A 16,671-nucleotide genomic window follows, 5' to 3' on the forward strand; every position below is an offset into this window, starting at 1 on the left:
CTGCAGGCATACATACAGACAGAATACTGTATACATAATAAATAAATAAAATATTTTTCAAAAAAAAAAAAAAGGTTCCCAATAGGGCGTTGGCTAGTTTTATGTCAACTTCACACAAGCTAAAATCATCAGAGAGGAGGGCATCTCAATTTAAAAAATGTCAGAAAGATCAGGCTTTAGGTACGGCAGTAGGGTATTTCCTTAATTAGTGACTGATGAGAGGGAGGGCCCTGCCCACTGTTGGTGGTGCCTACCCTGTGCTGCAAGCCCTGGGTTCTATAAGAAAGCAGGCTGAGCAAACCAGAGGAAGCAAGCCAGGAAGCAGCACCCTTCCATGGCCTCTGCATCAGCTCCAGCCCCTAGTCTCCTGTCCTGCTTGAGTTCCTGTCCTGATTTTCTTCATGGATAAATAGTGATGTGGAAGTATAAACCAGATAAACCCTTTCCTCCCCAAGTTTCTTTGATCATGCTGTTTCATCACAGCAATAGAAACTCTAAGACACATTAGTTTGAATGAACATTTGTGGATACAAAAGGAAACACTCTTTATGAATATTTTATTTTTTCAGAAATATTAAATATGTGTCTCTTCCCACTATCACTGTACATTCCATCTTCCAGCAAATTCAAGACTAGGCTATGGTATGGTTTAAAGTGCTTGTCTGGTCTTAGGCTCTATCCCAAGAACTGCATTCACTCTCCTCTCTACCGAAAAGGTGAACAATGTATCCTTGGTGCTTACTTTTGAAAGTCTTGCTACTATGCCCAGGCAAGCAATCCTCCTGGTCCCAGCTTCCCCAGGCTGAGGCTACAAGCCTGCCACCTCACCCAGCTAGTCTCAACTTCTCTGGCCACTACTGAGATGTGGTCATAGATGTTTTCTTTTAGCCGATGAACTTTAAAGTTTGACTATTATCAAGAGAAACATTCTTAGGAGGACACTTTATTCACCTTTGATAGTAACTCAAAGGTTTAAACAAAACAGAGTATCACAGGAGCGAAAGCAATCTTGTGTGATCCTACCTGTGGGTGTACCACTCCTCAACAGCCCGTGAAGAACGCTGTATCTTTTATCCCTAGGACACTAATCAACAGCATTTACTTTGCTTGAACTTTTAAAAATCAGAACAACTATCTCTGCCTGGGGAAAGTGACGAGCTGGTATTAATCCTGGTTAATACTGCAAGGTATGGTGATGAGCGCCATGAACAAATGAGACAATGCCCAGCTTTCCAATGCTAGAACCAGAGCCTTCAAACAAACACTTTTCAGAAAGAACTGCTGAAAATGATGAAAGGGCAACCACTTAAAGCCTTTAGTTGTTCTTATAAAAGCACACGGAGAAGCATTTATTCAAGAAAACCCTCTGAACTCAGGAAGGATAACAGGAGCCCAGGGTCCGCACCAGGCACTTTCCCTTCCTTCCTTCTTCCAGCTCAGGAAGAAGGTATCACAGCTCTAAACTGTTCCGGCCAAGACTTCTAGGATCCCTTCCTGCTGCTGCTTTGACTCAGAAGTACTCTCCCCAGAATGGGCAGAGTGACACCATTCTCATCCTGCCCCAGTCATGTGTTGTGCAGGCTGAGTCCTATGTTAGTGTAGTTCAAAGTCAGGAGTCCTTTCTGCGTGGGCCCCACGAGAGCTCTACTTGGGTATACTACAGTATAGAACGACAGGACCCTGACGTCACTTCTCTTTCTTTGTAAAATCCAGACTGGCCTTATCTTTCTTTCCTAAGCTGAGTATTTTGTGCACCTGATCTGCTCAGCTTCCACCATTAAAGGAGTCACTCCACCAACTCCTGTGACTGGCTCCACAGAGTCGGCCTGGAGACTTGAAGACGGCCTGGGCAGAGAAGCAGTTCCAGACAGATAGCCCACAGTTCTTCCCAATAAAACTGACTTTATTTGAAACAGACGTGGAGGAGTTCAAGTATATGTGCACTCTAGAAACCATCGGAAGCCACGTCCAAGGGCAAATGGGGGGTCATGGGTCACTAGCATTAAGGGTTAAATTGTAGGTCGGCCGATTTGCCAAAGAACCAAAAAGGATAACTACTAGAAAAGTGGTTCTCAATTTGTGGGTTACAACCCCTTTGGGGTCACATATCAGATATCTTAAATGTCAGATATTTGTATTACAATTAATAACAATAGCAAAATTATGGCTATGAAGTAACAACAAAATAATTTTATGGTTGGGGGTCACCACAACATTAAGGGTCTCAACATTTGGAAGGCTGCGAACCACTGTACTAGAGTCAAGGCAAACCCCAGAAATCGCTAGGCTCTCTGACTGCTAGTTCCTAATCAAGTAACAGATCTTACACCAGGCAGTGGTGGCACATACATTTAATCCTAGCACTCAGGAAGCAAAGACAGGCATATCTCTTTGGGTTCGAGGCCAGCCTGGTCTGCAAGAGCTAGTTCCAGGACAGGCTCCAAAGCTACAGAGAAACCCTGCCTCTAAAAACAAAAACAAAACAAAAGAGAAAAGAACTTAGATGTTATCACCTCTGAGAAAGCTCAGTGGGTAAAACATTTGCCATGCAAGCAAGAGGATATGTTTTTAGATCCCACCTCTCATGGTTTCTGGCACTTGTAATCCCAGAGTTGGGGAGGGGGAGACGGGCAAATTCACAGGACTACATTATCTACTGGACACCTAGCTGCCTGGTCCACTGAACGAAGACCCTTTCTCAGCAAAATGTTGGACGGCTCCTGAGGAGAGGTTCTGGAGGTTGACCTATTGCCTCAGTACACACTCAGAGGAAATGCCCATAATCTTTAGAGATGTGAGGTGAAGAATATGTGTCTAGAATGTACTTTAAAGTATTTACCATTATGGGTGGTGGTGATGCACCCCGTTAATCCCAGCACTTGGGAGGTAGAAGGTAGAGGGATCTCTGAGCTACAGGCCATCTGTTCTACAAGGTGAGTTCCAGGACAGCCAGGGCTACATAGAGAAGCTCTGTGTAAAGTGAGAGAGAGAGAGAGAGAGAGAGAGAGAGAGAGAGAGAGAGAGAGAGAGAGAGAGAGAGAGAGAGAAATCGGTAGTATTCTCTGTAGCCTGACCATGGCTGGTTGTGGATGAGACTAATAAAAACTATGTATCTATAAATACTATGCTTTTGTTTGAATATTTTCTCTTGAAAAAAAAGTAAGCACTTCTAAACCAAAATATAATACCCATCTCCCAAGCAGCATCTAATTATTTCATAACCTGTTTGCTGGACTCTGATCTCTTAAATGTTATAAAGCTGCATACAGTGCTGAGTAACACAGTATTTTGCCTGTGCTATAATTTTGTGTGAAGTAAGTATTTACAAAGATGAAACCTGCAACTTTAGATTTAACAAGGTTTTAAAATCGCATGCATTTTCCTCCTAGTTTTATTATGGACTCATTTTTCAATCTTCCTATTTCGCTAAGACTAAAGGAGCCACGTGGTTCTATAAAAACTACGGTCAGGAGAATTATGGCACAAAATCATCACCAAGAATTTACCTGCTGACACAGCACCGGTAATTGTCAAAATAAATTCTTCCTCTTTCATAGGCTATAGGTGACTTGGAATGGGTTGTCCAAACATTCTTAAATTTAGTACTCTCCTGAAAGATACAAAGAATTTCCGTTTAGGCCAGAACTCAGCCCCCTGCTGTGGAACCATTTTCAAGTGGGAAGTTTAAATCTACTGTTTCAAGTACAATGTTTTTTATTCTTCCTCCCTCTGCCCACACGTGTTGGTTTAATTGGGACGCCCAACTTTTACATCGATTGTTTGCAGGAAGGCAAAAGCTTTTTAAAAACTAAAGCCACGAGATGGACCTATAAGTACCTATTTACTAACACCCTAGTTGAAGGACTCCCCACTTATGACCCTCAAAGGAAATCCGAGCGCGTAAAAAACTGCACCCCGGGAGTAGGATGGACCCCTGGCACCCCGACGACGGCGGGCGTCACCTGGCACACCAGCGCCCGCAGGATGCCCAGGTTCGCCCTCTGCACCACGCCCGCATCGCGTGCGAAGAAGCCTAATGCCCGGCGACTCAGCCTACGGCAAACATTGGCCTTCGGGGTCGGGCCCATGGAGGCTCGGGGTCCGCAGGGCCGCGCAGGGGCGCGCCCCTCACTTCCGCGAGGGGTGGCAGCCGCCACCTGCGAGCCTCAAGGGAAAGCTGACGCGAGATTCCCGTCCTGGGCACTCGGGGACAGTGAGCAAGAGTTAGCACCACTCGCGTTCGCAGCAAAGGAAGAGAAGCAACGGCGCCTGCACGGCCTTTCCTTCTGCTCTCGGGCTCACCGCCGCCGCACCTCGCGGCTCGCCGTAGCCACTCCCTCTTCCGGAAATGTAGTTCCCATGGCCCTCTTTTACCCACCCACTTGGTTTCCATAACCCAAACTACAATCCCCATCAGGCATAGCGAGGACTGGTCCGGCCCCCGCCCCTCTCCGCCCACAGTCCTCCTCTCCCGACCCTAATAGGCTGTGCGGTGGGTCGTGCCGGCTTCCGGGCTGCACGAGGCTATCGGGGAGACCTTTGGGGGCGCTGTGCGGCCGCCTCCTCGTGCGCCTCACTTCTAGTCCCGCACCCAGGGAGCAATCCCCTTCCGCCCTGGTGGTTGGAAGCCTGTCAGCCCTGCGAGGCTCTGGCCACGTGTCCGGAGGGCGTTGCGTCCTGTGGGACCCTCCAAAGGTACGCCCCGCGCCTTTCTCTCAGCAGCGCTTGGGACTTGTGGATGAAGCTAACTTAAACATTTGGTTATATGAACACTTACGCTTTTGTCATGTAGTTAGCGGTGAAAGATGCTGGTTTTCCCACCAAAGTAAGATTAAATTTCTCTTTCCCAGAGACCCTAGTGTGGCCAGCAGGGGCCCCGGCTGGTTTTGTGATAATTACTCTTTCCTTCCTCCTTGCTTCCAATTTTTATCCCATATAGGGAATAAAATATGAAACGCTTGCATTCTTATTGGACTGCCTAAGATAATTCAGGTTGACGTCCCTAAGTAAAAATTAGCATTCTCTGTTAACCAGCTCTGCACACTAAAATTTCCGTAACTGTATACCAGATGCCACCGCTACCTCGTTGTAAACCCGTCTAGTGTGGTGTGTACATCTCCCACATAGACTTGGTATGCCACTCCTTGATCTTAGTAGGTGCTAAAAAAAAAGTCAGTAATGTCAGCTCTCTGACAGCTGGGTCGCGATTTAAGCGCTTAGGGTTTTTTGTTTTGTTTAAAAAAGAAAGGAAAGAAAGGAAGGAAAGAAAGGAAAGAAAGAAAGAACTGTCTTTTTACCTTTGATGCATTTTTTTTTCCGGGGTCTAGCTTTTTTTTTTTTTTTTTCCTGATGTTTCATGACTTGCTCATGGCATAGGGAGGAGTGCTTGGTGTATTTTTAGGAAGCTCTACAATAGTTAATTTGGTCATTCATGAATGCAGCTGTCACTGAGAAAACTGGAACCCGGAAAAATATATCTGGATTTCCTCTGGCTGAAGCAAAATGCAAATCGTGGCTGAATTGCACTCATCACCTCTCTTTCTTCTCCCTGCAGCTCTTGTCTGTCAGCGCTCTCCCACGGAGGCCCAGCCTTTGTATCTGTGCTTATCTTTCCCGAAGCTTTAAAGCACCGCTCTGGTTGAATATTACAACAAAAACTATAGCAAGCAGTGGACGTGTTGGGATTCCACCTCCACCCGTTCACTTCTGCACATAAAGTGCCAGTAATGAGTTAGTTACTCCATGGCTGGACCCAGACCACCCCTCAGACGTGATGGGCATCACCCTCGTTTGCTGCTCCATTACAGTGGCACTGCCGCTCCTGGTCTGGATCAAAGTCCCCTGGTTCTAACAGATCCAACCGCTTGTCCTCTGGGAACTCTGGGAGCAGCTTGAGTCGTCTGTTTCCATGTCTCTCCACCTGCCCTCTCACGGGGTGATACTTGAAGGGTTTTCAGATCTTCTTGAGTGGCATCAAGCTTGACCCCTAAATCATCCTAGTAAGTGGTTTCTTTCCCCATTTTTGACAGCCAGTGAGCAGGCTGGGGCTGTGGGGAGCAAGAAGGGACTGCATACATGTGCACAGCTTGTGCAACCCTCCACTCTTCTTTTACCACGCATGTTCTGAAATGTTCCCTCCCTGTGGTTATCTTACCACCAAGCTCCCCAAGGAAAGTCTTTAGATTGTCTCTGCCTCTCCCACAACCGAGTCCTTTTGATTCTATTTCTGTCCAGTCTTTTCATCTGAGTACTTCAGTGCCTTCCCACTTTTACCGTATTATTAATTAGCCTTCTGGTGGCTCTTTCCGCCTAGACTGGGGTCTCTTCGGTCCCAGCCTGCCACAGTTTCTGTCGAGTGACATTACTAATGTACAAGCCGTCACTCATCCTTGGCGGCTCCTTGTACCCCACTGCAGAGTGTTTCAAACCACAGTCCAACCCAGGATCTTCCATTGTTAGAGTAGTTTTAGTATGCTAAACATATGCAAATATAAAACTACCTATAAAGTCCTATGTATCTTCTATGCAACTACAATAGCCTGGCATTTGTAACATTAGATTTTTTTTTTTTTAAAAATATTACTCTTGTTGCAAATAGATGACCACGCATGTCTTCTTCCTCCTTAATTGTAGTAATCGTCACTTATGGGCTTCAGGAGTTTTTCCAGTGATGACAGCCCTTCAGGAAACCGACAGTTTTGTTACGTCTCTGCCTTTATCTTTCATTTCTATTTGCTGTCCTACTATGTTGACCCAGATTTGCAGTTGAGTTTCCACTCAGGTAACGATACTGATATTCATTCTAGTGTTTATAAACAGAGTAGCTACCACTGAGGATAACAGTGCTAGTACTAGGTCTTGATAGGATTCGTGTTCTCTGCTAGTTAAACAGAAAAGGCAGGAAGAGGGCAACAGGTAACAGTGGAAAAATCTCAGAAACACAAACAGCAACAGTCGGAATCAGCAGTTGAAGAAAGATTTGTAATGCAGGTGAGGAAACACACAGCAGACACTCAGAGAAAAGCCCCACCCTCACTCCCCACCTCCTCCACCGTGCACTAGAACAACTCAGAAAGCAGAGAGATCCAGGCTCTTCTCAAGGGCTGGGGCTTTGAAGTCTCCGAAAGGTTTTCCTCCCCTGACTTTGGACTGGTGACTTGAAGAAGGACAGGATGGCTGGTGACTCACAGCCATTGTGCAAACATGCCTTGATCTGCATAGATCTCCCTGTCTGTCCACCTACCGGGAGATCTATCTGCTCCTTGTCCCTTAGCATCGCAGGTTGCTGACGGCTCCTCTCTATCAGGTTAAAATTCTCTCCTGTTCCATACTGGCTAAGATCAACTAGACATTGAATTTTATCAGTGTTTTCTGTATATCTGCTGCTGTGATCTGTGATTTCTCCCTCTATTTTGGTAATGGGGTGAAGTACGTAAATATACTTCATAATGTTAGACTAAATGAGCCCATTTAGATAAATGTGCTGACATATTTTGTTTTTGTTCATTGTGTGCTTTGGGTTGCTGCTAGCTCCAGTGCTCAGTCAGGTCTGGAATTTTGGTTTCTGGAAATATCTTTCTAGCTTGCTGGATCAGTGATGTATGCTGTTAACATAATATATATTTGTTTACCCATCATTTGAGGGTGCTGCATAGCAGAAAGTCTTCTGAGGTATCAAGTTCACAAGATTTCCAGAGCCAGATTCCATTTCCTCATTTTTTTTTTTAACTGTTAAAGCTTTAGTCAACATAGAATAGAATCTAAATGACCCCCAGCAACACTTCAACACTGCACAAGGAATCCCGGAGTGTGTAGTGGAAAGAGCATCATAGCAAGAGTCAAGATCATGTCGTAGCCGCAGCAGCAGCACCTACTAAGATCTTGGGCAAGCCACCTCCTCTCTTTGGGCTTATGCAGTCATCTGCTAGTGGATATGTGTGTAGGACTGAAGTGAGATACATATGCCTGCAGGTATTAGCATCATGAAAGGGAAAAGCCTGAGGTGCATATATGGTACCCGGTGCATTCTGTTAGGAAGGATACAGCAGGAATGGAGAGGGTTTAATAAGATACTCTGAGGACTGCTTTTTTTTTTTTTTAGGGTGAGAGACTATTTTATATAAAACTATAATGATGGTATGTATACATTTGCTGAAACTGGGAGTTTAAAGTCCTGAGAGAAAGGAGGGGAAGGAGAGGAGAGGAAGGGAAAGGGGAAGGCAGCCAGGGGAGAAATAGAACTTGCTTTTCCTATCCTAAGAGGAGAGACTGTAGGGGACATGGCCTGATTTGTGAGGCAGCAATTCTGATCTAGCAGGTCTGACCTCGAGTTCAATGTAGATGCAAATGTGTAATTATGTAGCACTTAGAGCCATAAATGGGAGTCTGGTTGGTTTGTTATAGACATGCATTTGCTTACTTTGTCAACCAAGGGGTACAGAAGCAAAGACAACCTAGTAGCAGAGAGCATACTCAGTGCCCAGACTCTAATGAAAAGGACAAGGACTCTTTGGAGAAATTGCTAGTTGTAGTGTTGGATCAAGAATAAACAAGATGATGGCCGGGCTGTGGTGGTACACACTTTTTTAAATCCCAGCACTCGGGAGGCAGAGGCAGACAAATCTCTGTGAATTCGAGGCCAGCCTGGCCTACAAAGTGAGTTCCAGGACAAGCTCCAAAGCTACACAACAAAACCCTGTCTCGAACATCCCCCCCCTCCAAAAAAAAAGAATAAACAAGATGAGCTTACAGCATCCTGTGGTGTCAGAAAGTATAAAGTGGTAAAACAAAAGCATAATGATAGAGGCTACGGAATATATGTCTGTGCGTGTGAAGGCCGTATGTTGACTTGGCTTTGCTGTTCTGTCTTAGTCAGGGATTTTTTTTTTGTGTTGTTTTTTGTTTTTTGTATGTATACAATATTCTGTCTGTGTATATGCCTGCAGGCCAGAAGAGGGCACCATACCCCATTACAGATGGCTGTGAGCCACCATGTGGTTGCTGGGAATTGAACTCAGGACCTTTGGAAGAACAGGCAATGCTCTTAACCTCTGAGCCATCTCTCCAGCCCTTAGTCAGGGTTTTTTTTTTTTTTTTTTTGGTTTTTTTTTGGTTTTTCGAGACAGGGTTTCTCTGTAGCTTTGGTGCCTGTCCCGGAACTAGCTCTTGTAGACCAGGCTGGCCTCGAACTCCCAGAGATCCGCCTGCCTCTGCCTCCCGAGTGCTGGGATTAAAGGGATGCGCCACCACCGCCCGGCTCTTAGTCAGGGTTTTTAATACTGTGATAAAACACCATGACCACGAGGAACTTGGAGAGGAAAAGGGTTAATTCAGTTTACAACTCTCTGGTCATAATCTATTGCTGAGAGAAATCAAGGCAGGAACTGAAGCAGAGGCTCTGGGAGGGGGCGCTGTACTGGCTTGTTCCTCAGGACTTGATCACCTGCTTTGTTTAGCACCAGGACCACCAACCCAGGGTAGCACCACCCACGGTGCCAGTCTAGTGAGGGCATTTCCCCAACTGAGGTTCCCTCTTTCAAAATGGCTCTAGCTTTTGTCATTGACATAAAGCTCACCCTCATATCCTCTTATCACTCTCGATGCTTTGAGACAGGTTTCTCTCTGAATTTGACACTTGCTGTTTTGGCAAGGCTGGGTGGCCACCAAGTCCCAAGGTCCAGCTCTCTGCCCTCCATTCTCTGGAGCACAGGTATGCACAGATGCACCCACATTTCAGGCAGGTGCTGGAGACTCAAGCCAGACCTCGTGCTTACATAGCTTTCTATTAAATAAATTTTCAGCGGTCTGACTGAGATGATACATGGAAAAGATTTAGAGGACTGTGTGGCAATATATATTAACTCTGTTTATTATCACTACTCTGCACTTTAGTTTGGGGCATTTTTGTGGTTACAGCTGAATTTCACTGCATTGCACCTTTTCTACGTATTGATTTGGGGGTTGGCATGCCAACAAAGCAGTATCCTTAAGGCTACATTCTTAAAGGAGAAAACATCAAGACTGTAAAAATTAGAGTAAAGACCAGAACTTGAGAATTCCTTTTTTAAAAAATGTGTATGAGTGTTTTGCCGGCATGTATATCTGCACCATGTGTGTGCCTAGTGCCCAGGTTGATGACAGAATATTAGACCCCTGCACTGGAACTGTGAGTGGCTGTAAATCACCATGTGGGTCCTGGGAATCGACTCACATCCTCTGCAAGAACAAGTGCCCTTGTCACCGAGACATTTCTCCACTCTGAGAATTCTTAACCTTACCTTCCTGCTTTGTGTGAGGCAGTGACTGAGTGAGCCACGGAGCCTGGCAGGGGCTTCTGTCTGCGAGGATAGGTGCAGACCTGCATTGAGACTCTGAAGTTCACTTTTTTGGTCTTCAGCAGGTTTCTGATTAAATCGTCCTGTTTTTTGTTTTGGTTTTGACCCAGGTTCTCAGGTATGTGGCACTGACTGGTCTGAAGTACACCTTTGTAACCAGGCTGGCCTTGAACTTGCCTCCTGCTTCTGCCACCCAAGTGCAGCTGTGAGCTGGAGCTCAGGTGCCAAGCGTGTGAGGCGAGCACCTTTTATCTGTTGAGCCATCTTGTTAGCCCTTTCCCCTTTTTAATTTTTTGAGACAGAGGCTCAGCTGTGTAGCCGTGGCTGGCCTGGAACTCAGGATCCTTTTTTCTCAGCCACTGGAATCCTGGGATTTTAAGTGTGGGACACTATGCTTGGCTTTTTACGATGCTTTCTTCTTACTGCTACTTTTAAGTTAGTATACAAAGCCCCACAGTGCTGTTGATGGAATATATCTTTGGAGTAATTTGATGTTTCTTTTTGGTGTGAAGAAGGAAAGCAATGTTTTAGTCAGAAGTCGTCTCTTTCAGCAAGCATTTGCAGGAACTTGTTCCCAAATCTCTCACTGAAACCCAAAGGGCAAATGAAATGCCGGTTTGGGAAGTTGTCTCTCTGGAGATGGCCAGCAGGGGGCGTACGAGCTTTCCCAGGGCTGGGCAGATCTGTCTGGGGCCATCTGTGTTTGCTGTCTGATGATTAACAAGCACTATAAATGAAAAGATCGTGGTGCATCAGAGCCACAGTTGCTAATCAAGGAGAGAAGGTAGTCATAATGCCACACAGCAGTGTGGAACTGTGGTCACTAGAGGACAGGAAGGGGAGGGAGGAAGAGGATGCCAGGAGGTATCCAGTACCTGGTACCAAAAATGGAACTGCCATTTTGCTCACAGCACAGTGGCCGCGGTGTGTGTTGTCAGGAACTAGCAGAGAGCCACTAAAAGGTGACTCCTCACAATGACATGATAAATCCGTAATGATATAAAATGTTAACTATCCTTATTTCATCATTACATATATGAGCACAACTTCTAAAGAAAAACAAAAAAGTCAAGGTAGCGGGTGCCTGCTATAGTTTGGTGAATAGGAAGTTTCCAGATGACTGTAATTTGACATCCTAATGGGGGTTTCTGAAACCTTCCTAGTGTGAGCGCCACCTTGTACCCAGGCCCGCTTCTTCCCCTCCTTCCCTCTACGTATGGATATTATATAGAACTTGTATACTTACTAAATTTGAAAATAGTTTGTTTTATAAGTACAAAGGTAATTTGAGGATTTTTCCCCCCCTTTGAGAGGTGGATACAGAAGAAAAGGAGTTCAAAACTACCCTTTGCTACATTGTAGTTTTGAAGCCAGCCTGGGTTACCTAAGATCCTGCCTCAAAACATAGAAGCAAAAACCAACCAGCCAACCAAACCAGAGGGAGCTTTTAGGATGCGCTGAGGGCGCCTGTGAGCCTGAGTCAGAAACCGTCTTCCTAGACCACATCTGTGCGTGTGCATTGGCACAGCTGTGCAGGTCCTGAAGGTTCTCCCCTCATACTCAACCAGAGAACTTTTTTCTGTATTAATAATTTTAAAGTTTTGACAACATTTTGCACAGATACTTGTTTTTCCTCTCTATGGATATGCATTTAATAATTTAGCCAGTACTGTAAAAATAACTATACTTTCTCAGCGCATGTACAAACAGTGCTGTGACAAATTCTTAATATATTCTGATTATTTTACAGAACATCTTTCTAAAAATGGAATTTTCCATCATGTTTTATTATGGTGATGCATACTTTCAATCCCAGCACTAGGGAGACAGAGGCAGAAGCCTAAGCAGATCTCTGAGCTCAAGGCCAGCCTGGTCGACATAGAGAGTTCCAGGCCAGCCTGGCCACATAGAGAATTAACCTGACAGCCATTGATGGTTCTGTTTTGTGGGTGAGCGAAGCTCTCACTCCCTGTGTGTGGTTCGGTAACATCGTGTCTTGGTATTGTATTAGTTTATCCACTGTAGTGGCTCCTCTAAATGTTGGCACGTTCCATTGGGCCATAAATCAATCAAGGGTTTCTTACACTTAGCACAGCAGAGCACAAGTGTTGGAAAGCTGCTACCTCCCAGTGGTGGGCACACATTTACTAGAATTTTAATGTTTGTCTAAAAGCTCAAATTTTAGCAAAGGCAATGTGCGGTGTGTTTTGTTTTCCTGACAGGCATATTTTATTTTTGAGGAAATGGCAAAGTAAGAATTGTGCTCCACGAAGACACTTTTTATGGCTTCATTAAGAGCGTGTGAGTGTGAATGCCGGCTCCCTGAGAGGGCTGTGCCTGTGCTCTCCGCAAACCGTGGTGGACTGTGGTGATTGACAGTCATGAAAGCAGTTCTGGCCTCTGCAGATCCCTGGCGGGAACTTGGGCCCTCCATGGACATAGGCTGAGAAGCTGAGCTCTCCGTGTCTCACAGCAGCCCATTCTTCCTCCTGATGTTAGCTCGGGGATGACCTGTGACCCCTTTCCTGTGAAATTTCAGAGTGGGTCTATCAAGGAGCTTGTGAGAAAGTTTCCTCTTTCCTAAGAGACTGAAGAAAGATGTGGCCCTTTTATTTCTCTGGAGGCTGTCATGGCTGTGGGAACTCGAGCTGCTGCAGCCATTTTGTAACCAGCAACGGGACTCAGCCCCGTTCAAAAGTCATATGGTTAAGGGAAACATTTCTAAGTGGCAGTTTGCATTTATTTTGTGGGTGCCTGTTCATGACATTAGTATATTTTCTATTGAGGTCATGTATGCTTGTTTTCTAAGCATTCTTTATGTCTGTAGTAATAAAATATCCTAATAGTTTACAAATATCCCCATATCTTTTATAACATTTCCAGAATCTTTTCTCACACATCTTAGGTGTGTATGGTGCATGCATGTGAGTGTGCAGGTGCGCGCACCTATGTGTGCACACGTGTCAGTCAGAGCTCTTCCTCTCCTGCTCTTCTCCCTTATTGCCTTCAGACGGGGTCTCTCTCCCTGAACCCAAAACTCCCTGTTTCCTCCAGCTGACTGGTCAGGAAAGTGCTGGGATCTACCTGTCTCCTTCTGGGGTTACAGACTCAACACAGTTATGCCTGGCTTTTTCTGTGGGGTTTGAGTCAGGTCTCCGTGCATGCAGAGCAGACATTCTTTCCACAGAAACATCTCCCCAGGCCCATCAATTAATTCCTTTTCACTTTTTATAGTTTGGTATCATGTATAAAAGAGTTTTTCCTCCCCACTTTTTAGAAATATTTATGATTTTCTAAGCCTATTAAGATTCGACTTTAACTTTTTTTGCAATTACGTTTATGTGTTTATTGGTGCAGGGCTGTGTTCATGGGCTCTGGAACATGTGGGAAGGTCAGAGGACAGCCTGCAGGACCTACCATCCAGGTTCCAGGGACAGAACTCAGATGGTTTACTTGCCCAGTCTTCTCACTGGCTTAAGATGTGACTGCTTTATGTTCAAAGTGCAATTTATCTGCAGTTTCATGGAGCAGAGAAATATTTCCCCCAAATGGCAGGTAGCCATTTTCTTAAAGTCCTTCTTGGAATAAGCCATTGCTCTCTAATGCACTGATCCAAAACACTCGCTGTTACAGACAGTCTTCTTAATATGTATTTTGATGACTTTCTGGACTTCTTAACCTGTTGCATTTGCTGAGCTCCATCTTAGCATTAGATACATGGCCAGGACTACTTAGAGTGCTACAGGCTCTGGCCAACAAGCCCACTGCCATGGCACTGCCCTGAAGCCCAGCCCAGTCTAGTCGCATCACCCTTTTTCCTCTCCGGTACTTTCCTGGTACTTCTGTATGCTTATTTTTCCAAATGAATCCTTAAATTACTTGTTCAAGCTCCCCCCCCCCAAAACACTTTTAGATTTTGAATGGAATTGCTTCAATTTTATAGATGATTTTAGAGAAAATTTACTTTTTCTTTTATTTTGTAGTTGTGAATCTTTACCTCCAGAAACTCACATTCTGTCTTTTCATTGACGTTGTCATTCATGCCATTCTGCAGAGCAGCTCAGCTTTCTTCCTACCAGTCCTGTATGCCAGCCTGCGGTGTGTGTGTGTGTATGTGTGTGTGTGTGTGTGTGAAGAACATTTTTGAAAACTCTCAGCTCATATATACAGATAGCTCTGGCTTGTTCAGGCACAGCATTCGTGGTCTTACAGTGTGTGCCCTGAGCTGGATTTAGGAGCTCTGACTGTTGAAGACTGGTTAAGGAAGCAGAGCATCCCAGAAACTGTTACTTTAATGAATCCGATCTCTGGTGCTGGATACTTTGGGAATTTATACATTTGTAGCAAAAGAACAGCAAGGCTCTCAGGAAACAGAGGACATTGTCCTACTGCCAAGAGCTTGCCTGGCTGAGACCCTGGAAGAGAGGAATGGGCTGCTGGGTGTAGCTCCGGAAATGGCATTCTGCCGTTATTATTGGGGGAAACTGTGATCTCTTATGATGATTCCAAGGCTCTTGTTTTGCTCACATGTTTGGTTTAGTCAAACAGTGTTGTGTTCTGCACGCCCATTGTGTTGTCAGGCAGCAGGGAGAAGGCCGGCAGGTTTTTTGTTTTGTTGTTGTTATTGTTGTTTTAAAAGAATCATCATTTAATCAGATTGTTTTTGTGTTAAATAAGATTCAAGTTGCCCCAGGCAGTATGGATTGGCAGCGTTTCAGCTATCTGGGAAAATGGAATCTGCCAGCTTTCTAAGGCCATTTGAAATAAACAAACACATTTCTTTTCATCCACATTATGGATTTTAAAAAAAAGCATGTGTGAACTAGCCTGGTATCTTAATTAGGACTTAAAATGTTCCTATAGAGAATGCGCTTAGAGTGGGTCGTAGCCATGTTGCTGTCGTGCTTGCCTAGTGTGCATGAGGCTCCGGGTTCGATCCCCAGCACCGTTTGTTTCAAAGTGGAAGTGGTGGCTCAGTCCCCCTAACCCCAGCACTCAGGGGGCAAAGCAGGAAGATAAAGTCCAAGGTCATCCCTGGCTACTTGGAGTTTCAGGCCAGCTTCAGCTAGGAGACCGTCTCTAGGAGGAAAAGGAGAAAATGCCCTGTGAGCCCTTACCACTGTCTCACAAGAGATTTTAGAGGTAAGATCATCATCCAGAGGCCGGAGATGCTAAGACTTCTGTACATGAGATGAAAATGGAACTAATAGACTCATTATCTGTCGTGACATTATAATTCATAGACTTCTCTAAACTTTTTTGTTTGAAGTGCTAGAGATTAGGCCAGGGGACCCATTGCTAGGCAGGTATTCCACAGCTGAGTTATGGGGCCCAGCCCTGAGCTATTCTCAGATGTCCCGGGCTGTCATGTTAGCTTTTATGGCTTCTGAGGCTAAGGTTTCTTATGTATCAAGCAGTAAATGCCTGTGTTCTTTCCTTGACTCGAGGGCTCTCTGCCCACATCCCACATGTATAAGGGACTGCGAAGCTTTGCCTGGAAGGTGTCTGGGGAGATGCTGGCCCAGTCGGTGCGTTACAGGTGTTCAGGGAGATCACAGCCATGGTCATACATCCAGCTGCATTCCCAGCTCAGGGCCTCCATTTGGAGAACTCTCCAGGGGATGTCTTCTAAGATGCTTCCTCTTCTGTATTATTCAATTCTGCCCCACCCCACCCACAGCTTCAGAGGTCTATAATAGATAGGCCTTTATTTTTTTTTTAGGCTCCTTAACGATTTCTCGTCTATGCTAGACACACCTGATCTTTACCCTTAGGGGAAATGAAGCACAGGGCAGCTGCCTCCTCTTTCTGTTTCAGCCTGCACCGCTGCAGCAGAGCCTTGGCTACTGTCAGTTTGACTTGTCCAACTGAGCCCTTCCACACCTAATTACTCACAGTGGTTGGTAGGGATTAATTATTCATTAATTTTATTGTGTTTCTCTTCTTCAAGCTTTAAGTGGTATCCTTTAAAAATGTTAATCGAGGACCAGTGAGTTGGCTCCAAGGGAAAGGTACTTTGAACCAAGCCTAATGATCTCGGTTCAATCCCTGGAACCGGAACCCATATGGTTAGGAGAGAACCTAACACAGACACAGACACACACACACAGACACACACACACACAAATAAGTAAGTAAATAAATAAATAAATAACATTCTTTTTTTAAAAGAATTACATATGAACCTATATTTAAGCAAAGTAAGTACGTCTTCCAAAAACTAGGGATAATAGGTGACCAAACAGGAAATTAAACTCGGGGCTGATCCTGCTATCGACTTTGCACTCTTTCGCAGCCCACTGTAATAGCTTGGTCTTTGGTCTTTGGCCTGTTTGGG

The 16,671-nt window shown here is 45.1% G+C and overlaps 2 protein-coding genes across 8 annotated transcripts in view; one reads left to right on the forward strand and one right to left on the reverse strand.

Moving 5' to 3' along the window:
• The window catches only part of Dcaf17 (DDB1 and CUL4 associated factor 17), a 29,528-nt gene extending 25,225 nt beyond the window's left edge, over positions 1–4,303 (reverse strand). For all 3 annotated transcript variants that reach the window (XM_057755120.1, XM_057755119.1, XM_057755121.1), the window contains exons 1-2: positions 3,963–4,303; positions 3,507–3,610 (exon numbers count right to left, since the gene is read on the reverse strand). In XM_057755120.1, coding sequence (XP_057611103.1) covers positions 3,507–3,610; positions 3,963–4,088 — 230 coding nt within the window. In that variant the 5' untranslated portion in view covers positions 4,089–4,303. The remainder of the gene's footprint in view (positions 1–3,506; positions 3,611–3,962) is intronic.
• A 192-nt stretch (positions 4,304–4,495) lies between these two features.
• Mettl8 (methyltransferase 8, tRNA N3-cytidine) overlaps positions 4,496–16,671 on the forward strand; it is a 71,849-nt gene continuing 59,673 nt past the window's right edge. For 4 of the 5 annotated variants that reach the window (XR_009056004.1, XM_057755492.1, XM_057755490.1 and 1 more), the window contains exon 1: positions 4,496–4,695. The gene's annotated coding sequence lies outside the window, so the exon portion shown is untranslated. Of the gene's footprint in view, positions 4,696–5,562; positions 6,000–16,671 lie in introns of those variants that run through there. The other variant, XM_057755491.1, reaches the window with a different exon arrangement.

This window comes from Chionomys nivalis, chromosome 22 (assembly GCF_950005125.1).
Source record: "Chionomys nivalis chromosome 22, mChiNiv1.1, whole genome shotgun sequence".
Taxonomy (NCBI): Eukaryota; Metazoa; Chordata; class Mammalia; order Rodentia; family Cricetidae; genus Chionomys; species Chionomys nivalis.